At 36.5% G+C, this 8,920-nt stretch overlaps 1 protein-coding gene across 1 annotated transcript in view; it reads left to right on the top strand.

The window, feature by feature from the left end:
* The window catches only part of DNAH9 (dynein axonemal heavy chain 9), a 3,419,770-nt gene that overhangs the window by 3,229,363 nt on the left and 181,487 nt on the right, over positions 1–8,920 (top strand). The window contains exon 60 of the mRNA XM_044069722.1: positions 8,378–8,571. Coding sequence (XP_043925657.1) covers positions 8,378–8,571 — 194 coding nt within the window. The remainder of the gene's footprint in view (positions 1–8,377; positions 8,572–8,920) is intronic.

Below are 8,920 nucleotides of genomic sequence, written 5' to 3'. Positions count from 1 at the left end.
ATACGTCAAATTCGTGATTATGAACGGTCACTATTTTTAACATTCGACTTTATAGCTTTGAGATACTGAAATTCGACATTTCAGTATTTCGATGTTATAAAGTGAACCCATATATATATATATATATATATATATATATATATATATATATATATATATATATATATATATATACATATAGATAGATATAGCTACATATATGCACGCATCTCTACTATAATATATATATATATATATATATATATATATATATATATATATATATATATATATATATATATATATATATATATATATATATATAAAATGTGTATACTATGGCTATTTTGTGTTTTTGAAGTTATGTTCTCTTTCATTTATTATTGCTCTAGCAGTTGTACATCATTTGCTATGCTAGTAATGTTTTGATTTGCTTGTACATTTCTTGTATAGTTCTCAGTTTTGTTTCTTTGGCTTTACTTCTCTTCCGCAATATTATATCTGTTGTATTGTTCCATATGACGCAAACAATGGCTGAAAAGTGTCTTGTACTAGCGCATCAACCCAGGTTAACAAACATTAAATAAGATAAAAATAAAGCAAAGTATGCTTTTTTTAGATTGTACAACACAGGTTGATCCTAACATGATATTTTATATATATGTTCTTAAAATGCCAGAGAAAAGCTCAATGTAGATTTAATTTTTATTTCATATTATAGTAAATCAAAAAAGTTGGGGCAGCCACGGTGGTGCAGTGGTTAGCATTGTCCCCTCACAGCAAGAGGTTCTCTGGTTCAGTCCTCGGCTGGGGTGCCTTCTGTGAGGAGTCTGCATATGCTCCCTGTGGTCGCGTGGGTTTCCTTTGGGTGCTGCAGTTTCCTCTCACATCCCACAGACATGCTGTAGGTGTATTGGACACTCTAAATTGGCCCAAGGCATGAGTGCATGCGTGTGCCTTCTGTGGAAGTTGGGCACCGGGCTGGAAACTCGACACCGTAAAACTCCACTGCCAATCATGAGCAGACAGGTGATCCACTGTGGTGACCCCTAACCGGGAAAAGCCGAAAGAAGAAGAATTATAGTAAATCAAAAATGCCAACTCCAGTGACTGCGATCTTAATTGCAGTAAATATTATGTAGGAAGGCCACAATTTACAATGGCTATTTCTTTTTTTTTTTTTTTTTTTTTTTTTTTTTTGTGGATAACAGAGTAGTTCTTTCCACACATACTGAACAAAGAATTCTTTGAACTTAGCTTACTAGTTCCATTGGACTCCATTAGTGACCCGATGAACAGCCCCACCATCCATGGAGTTTACTAGGCAAGTAGGGAACAGAAGTAAATCACCAGACCTTTCTTCCATGTCTCACACACTGCATACACTCCTATTGGCAATATAAATTCACCAGTCCATCTACCACATGTCTTTAGGATGTGGGAGAACACCAAAGTACCTATAGAAAACCCAGGCAATCACAGGATGGACTTGCAAACTTTGCACAGAACGTACCTAAGCCAAGCACTGAACCGGGGAAGCTCTTTCTGTGAGTTACCTGTCACCAGCTGTTAAATATGAGGTATATAACCCATCTAGAGAAAACTAGGGAGTTTTATAGCCACCCACGAGGGTTGCTTTACTATGCACTTGTATAATGTAGTGCATTTGAATAAAGAGCTGCCTTCCATTCAATCATTCTATAAATAGGCACGCGCACAAGGTTATGTTACATCAATTATTTTGGCTTGCTGGTAAAGTATACACTTTCTTAATGAGAATAAAATGAAGCAATGCTTAGATATGAAGCCTAAATTTATTGTTTTACTGATGAATTTTTTCATTGTAACACTAATGCTAATAGCAGAGTAGAAAAAAATGATCAGAATTGTTGAACTGGTATTATGTTCAGATTTTTTTGAACAAGACTGCAAAATATATGATAAAAATATTTAAATTTTTGCCTAGCTTTACACATCTTTCACCTGCTCATCAGTGAACAAGGGAGCTATGTCACAGTTTTTAATCTTACTTACTCAGCTCTATATTTATAATGCGTGATTGTTATGTACAAACTGCTAATGCATATCTGTAATGACTTATTAACTGCAGCTCTTTCATATCCCACAATAGTTTTGCAGAGTCTGAAGCTTTTGCACTTCCAATGAAATAACTTGCTTAACATTTCCACAGTCCCTTTCCAAATGCTCCATTGAGAGACAAATATTGCTGACACGTTTGAATAATAAGGCCCAAAGAACATTATTACTTCAATTATTTTTGCAAATTAGGAGAGGTGATGAATGGTCAGCATTTAAAAATGAAATGTAGTGCTTTTTTTTTTGCAGGGGGAGGGTGCATGGAAGGGCATTTATTGTCTTCATGCAGTAATAATTACTCATATTATTTATTAATTCTTGGAGAATTCCTTAGCAAACTTGTGTGTGAGTATTTGCACAGGAGCACGAATGTTTATAGATGGATGAATTGATATAAATACGTATGTATAGGAGTGGACGGCATTTTCTTATCCTGTACTTTGTTGAACTACAACACTGTGGAAAAAAAATCGTAGACTTTGTAATGGAGTTTAATGTGGGTCCCACACCTGGACTAGTTCATCACCACATTCTCTGCATATCTCACAGTCTGAAATAGGCTTTAACAAGGGTCTTTTAAGGGGCAATTCCAGAAGCAATTAATCATAATTAATCAGGCTCATTGAACTGAGTGACACAGTTCCATGCTTAACTAAAAGCTGATGGATAAAAGGGTAGAGCCCCATATGTGTGTGTGTGTGCGTGTGCGTGTATATGTATATAAATGTATATAAATATATATATCTATATAATTATATCTATATCTATATATATAGATATATATATATATATATATATATATATATATATATATATGGATCTATGTCAAAATAATGAATTACCATAACATCGAGTTGCAAAATGGTGAGCTGGAAATGGCAAAAGTTTATAATCATGAATGTCTAGATCTTCATAATTTTTCACTGTGATATGAGGCAGTTGACCAATGTGGTGAACTTTTTTCCACTGCAGTGCAATCTTGCAGTTGGCATATTAGTTGGAGGGGGAGTGAATCCTCCCACTTGGGTGTGATTTATTTGTTTTTTTAAGTTTTGTTAGCAGATTGTTTACTTCCTAGGGGAAAGTTTACGACAGTCCAGATGTTTCAACTCAACGTTATGGTAATTCATTATTTTGACATCTGTGTCTTTAGATAAAATATCTACAACTTTTAGATATTTTGACTTTAGATCAAATGAATGTCAACCACACACACACACATATATATAAATATATATATATATATATATATATATATATATATATATATATATAGAGAGAGAGAGAGATATGCATATGTATAGGTAGGTAACCATTTGAAATGTCAGGTCCTCCTAGTGTGTCTCTCAAAAATCTGAAACTGAATGGCCAAAAGATTGGACAGTTATATACTAAGTCCAAGATGCCATTCCACAGGCTATTCCCTTTTCTTTGAGGTATGGTTTTCTCTGAGTTGCTCTATATAAATTTGGGGGAGGTGTGGTGGTTGCCTCCTACACGGGGGGGGGGGGTGCAGGGGGGCTTGCCCCCTGCAAAAAGAAGTTTAAAGGAGAAAATTTTCAAGATTCACTTTTCTCCTGTATTTTCAGTCTTTTTTTCAGCTTAAGGAGCCCTCCCTATATGTATGCGTCTATATAAATATATATGTGTGTGTGTGTGTGTGTGTGTGTGTGTGTGTATATATATTATATATATATATATATATATATATATATATATATATATATATATACACACACACACACACGTCTGTGTGTATATATACACACACACACACGTCTGTGTGTATATATTTATGTGTGTGCGTGTGTATATATATATATATATATATATATATATATATATATATATATATATATATATGTATATATATATATAAAACACACGTGCATGTATTTTGTAAATCTGCTTTTATATTACAAGATGAAACAGCTGCAGGTTTACTCCCTAATCCAGGCACTTTTGAAACCTTTCTTGGTACCTGTATTTCATTTCTTTGCTAACAGTTTGATTACAACATTAATATAATGCTCGGTTTCTTTTGAGATATTGAAGAAATCCTTTGTTGTGCTTCAGGTGCCTTATTATAGATTCATTGCTGTCTCTTAACTTAACTCTAACTCAACCCCTATAACATTAGGTGTGTTGCAACTAGCTCACAGATAGAACCCACAGTGTGGAAGTAGCTGACTCCAAGTCAGACTGCCAACTAGTCATGAGTGGAGTCCCACAGGGTTCAGTCCTGGGTCCTCTCCTGTTAGGTATCTACTTCTCTGAAGTCCAGACCAACATGAAGGGACTCTGGCTGACAAAGTCTGCAGACGATTGCAAGTTGGGAGCCATAATTAACTCCCCAACTGATGTTGACATCCTACAGAAAGGTCTCACTGAGACCAATGACTGGTATCAGAACCATGGCCTTAAGCTCAATGCCAAAGTGTCGTCATCCCCTTTGGGAAAAACCCAGTTCCCATGAATTGCCACATCGATGGTAGTCCACTGAACACAGAAGGTGTCATAAGATATCTGGGAACTCAGGTTGACAGGAACCTCTCTTTTGACCACTACATTGCCATTGTGGTCAGAAAGTCCTTCTATGTGGCACATCTCATTACTAAGGGTTTTGCATCCAGGAAGATAGAGGTCATTGCATCCCTCTACTCTTCCCTCATTAGGCCAATCATCGAGTACAATGCTCCATTTGGCATGTATCTCACTAGACACCTGCAACAACTGAAGAGGCTGGAAAAGTACCTCACAAAGAGGATCCTTGGCCTTAAACACTTGTCCTATATGGACAGACTCAAAAAACCCCAACTATTCTCTGTCTCATATCACCTACTTAGAGGCGATCTCTGCTTGACTTACAAAGCCATGTCTGACCCAGCTCTGTTAGAAATGCTACATCTAAAGAAATCCCAATCCCTCCACAATCCCTCCACACTACATGCTCCCGAGACCTCAATCTCATTACCTGAATCAACAGAATGTGCTTGAGGGACAGGTTCATAACCCAGAGACTGCCCATGCTATGGAATAGACTTCCCATACATGTCAAGTGGAGTGCCTCACTGGCCCTTTTCAAGAGAAGTCTTGATGAGTGGATGGGAAATAGAAAATTCACTCCGGGGATAACTCCAGTAGTTCTACTCAACAGAGGCACTAGGAACTAAGGTTGGGTGGCACGATGCCAGGGTAATCCTATGGCCTGGGCTTGTAAAGGCTCCAGGGCCATTAGCATAGAAGACACCTAGAACCAAAGAGTCTGTTTAAAGTCCACAGATATCTAGTTATTCTTCATTTAATTACACAGCTGTTTTGTAAAAATATTTAAGCGTAGTACTACTTACAGAGGAATTTTCCAAATTATAATATGTTTATCATTTAAATAACAAAATGCTTCTTCTTTAGAGCTATTTAACTGCTATTTAATACTCTGCTATGTTACTATATAATAATTGACATCACCTGCTTGTTACTGCTGAAGATTTCTAAAGCATGTCATCAGTGGTCATTCTGTAACAAAGATTATCTCTCAACATCCTGGAATAAATGGCATGTGGCCAAGGAGGCTTGATTCTAATTATAGCTATGTTAGCTGTACCCCACCACAGAGATTGTCATTGTCACTGCAGCTATATTAAGGGTCCATCTATTTATTCTAAAAATACCATCAGCACCTTAACTTGGTACTGCTAGCCTGTTATATGTCCATATATATATACCAGCATTCCTTTCCCTCTTCTCTTTCGTGTTTGAAAGTTGCATCTGCAATGCCCTTGCTACCTGTTAACCTTCATTTAAATGGCATGAGCCCTGCCAGATAGACTCTAACTTGAACAGTTTTCACCTATCCATTTATTAGCATTTCCATCTATTGCATCAGCTTATTAAATCTCCTCTTTTCTGTGTTATCTTTGCTTTTAAGAATGAATGACATTTTTCACATATCCATTTCAGCTCTGAAGTTGCTCCATCTTCCCGTTGTCCACGATCCAGTCATTTTACCAAAACAGCAAACATCTCTATTTATTTGGAAAACAGTTTTAGGTTGGCTAGTCAAAAAACACTTTTTACAGCAAACCTGTATGCGTCTTTTCCTCCAGAGATAAAATGTATTCCTGCATACCACTATTTCAGCTTTTACATATCTGATATTTCTGAGCAGTTCATATAATAAATTAAATCTAGGGGGGAAAAAAACTCGAAGTACAGAAAAGATGGTGTTGGCTGATTAGAGGCTAAAGCCTTAAAACAGATACTAGGATATTGATTTGTAATCTATGTTTCTGGGTATTTCCTAGAGAAGTAAGTTGTAAAATTCAGCTTATCTTTGAGCACAGAGAATTGGTTTATACACACTCCAAATTTTGGAAAAATTAGTATAGTTTTGGCTAGTATATTTTGCACCTGTGCCACAAATTCTAAAATACGTCTCATATTCTGCAATCTTGAAAGTGTGCTGAGCACATTCTATATAGAAACACTTTCTAGTGCTTTCTTAAATTCAGTACTCCAAAACTAGCTTTCTAAGTGGCGTGATCCATAGTAGATTTTTTCAGCCATAGTAAAATACAGATAACAAGATAAACAAATATCTAGTAAGTATTAGTAAGCGCAGTGTGGAGTTGGAGTTGACACCCGCTTATTTTACACATCTTAGGACATTCTATATCAGCCTGAAAAAATATTTGCTATTTAAGCACATCTCTATCAAGATGTAGTGCAGTTTAGTTAGGAAACCCATCTGTCCTAGTTTCTGGCCTATCATCTGCGGGCAATAACATCTCATGTAATCTCAACTTTTAGCTTCAGCAAAGCTTAAGGGTATGTTATCCCAATCTGTGTCTTCCATGTCTTTAATGAGAAAGGCCTCTGTGAAATGTAATACATAGTGACATGCTTTTGCTTGCAGCTGCTGGCTGTGTGTATGCTGATTACCATGTATATTAGGGTGGCTGTATGTAGCTAATAAGTGCATTTGATTGTCAATAAAACATCATTTGTTCAGTAAATAACTTTTCACTTCTGTTGGGTAAGAATTTCCATGCTGCCACTATATATTACTAGGTCCATACATAAATAATATGCTTACAGCCTGAGTAGCCATCAATATGCTCAGCCACATCACACAATAGTAATACCTTATTAGTCCTCCTTGGAAAGCAAGCTGCTCCCACATACATTACTTACCCTATAGGTGATGGAGCAAACTGTTCCTATGTATGTTACTTACCCTAGCTAAGACTTTATAGTCTACCATGCATTCATTTTGTGTGGTTTTGAAAAGTTTTAGGGAATTGCTCTGATGTGCAGTAGCAGCCTGCTCCAAGGACGGGAGATGCCATGGGTTACATATGTACTGTTCCAGCAGGTAATGTTAAAGTGATAGTAAAGATTTAGATCTCACAAGCCTGTGTTAGTTGTCATTATAGCTTAAATGCTAAGCACATATCACTATGCAGAAGCCCGTATGAGACATATTTAAGCATGCTGTTCTTGATTACCTAGGTCTATAATTTCATGGTGAGGTGTCCATGAGGTGTTTTGCTCAAACCTAATTATATGTACTATGTAGGTATTGTCCATTCTTATGGCATGATAGAAGATTAAATCCCTTTTTCTTACCTTGCATCTTTATCTACTGGATTTTGTTTATTCCAGATGAAGACTTACACTGGGTAATAAGAAAATAACAGTAATTCCATCAGATTAGCATATAAGAATGAAATTTCTGTTGCAATATAAAGCCTGTGCCATAACCAAGTTACTGTCATTCATATGGCTGGTACAGGTGATGAATGTGTTCATCTTCTGATGTACTCACCACTGATTACTGTTTGGTCAAAATAGCTTATGGCATTTGGTAGGCTGCTCCAAGCCATGCCACCTGGGTAATCACCAGTTGCTACAAAAAGAGTCACTATAGATGTGGCTTGATAATTCTAGTCCCAACTCCCAACCATGTGAACTAAAAGAAAAGCTTTTCTCTCTCTGTCTACCTCAACCAGTCCCTTTTCCTGTTGTTTGAGGAAGTTTGGAAATCATAATTGATCAGTGCACTGCAGTGCTGGACCATGCAATTGTACTACAGAGTTGTCTTTATGTTTATTCAAATAGTGATAAACTTAAATTAATTTGATAATTTACTGTAAATTTTTTGCATGGTCAAATACAGTAAGTGTAACAAACTTCTGATACAGAGGTCGTATATCAAACCTTGATTTTCACATGTAATTTGTTTCAGTTGTTTCCTTGCAAATAATGCAGCATCCATTACCCTTAAATGTATCATTTGCAGGCACTGGCATCCATGGATGATTTTCAAAATCTGGATCGTGATATAGAAGGCTCTGCAAAACGCTGGAAGAAGTTTGTTGAATCTGAATGTCCAGAGAAGGAGAAGTTTCCACAGGAGTGGAAGAACAAAACTGCATTGCAACGACTCTGTATGATGAGAGCAATTCGTCCCGATCGCATGACTTATGCAGTAAGGTAAGGAAAACATTGCAATGAGACTATATGATGAGAGCGATTCATCCTGATCACATGACTTTGGAAGTAAGTTAAGGAAAACATTGCAATGACCCTGTATGATGAGAACAATTTGTCCTGATCTCATGAATTATGCAGTAAGGTAAGGAAAACTTTGCAGTGAGACTATATGATGAGAGCGATTCATCCTGATCACATGACTTATGCAGTAAGGTAAGGAAAACATTTCAACGACGCTGTATGATGAGAACAATTCATCCTGATCACATGACTTATGCAGTAAGGTAAGGAAAACATTTCAACGACGCTGTATGATGAGAACAATTCATCCTGATCACATGACTTTGGA

Source organism: Protopterus annectens, chromosome 4.part0 (assembly GCF_019279795.1).
Source record: "Protopterus annectens isolate FY-2018-M chromosome 4.part0, PAN1.0, whole genome shotgun sequence".
Taxonomy (NCBI): Eukaryota; Metazoa; Chordata; order Ceratodontiformes; family Protopteridae; genus Protopterus; species Protopterus annectens.
This window is presented reverse-complemented; position numbering and strand designations above follow the sequence as displayed.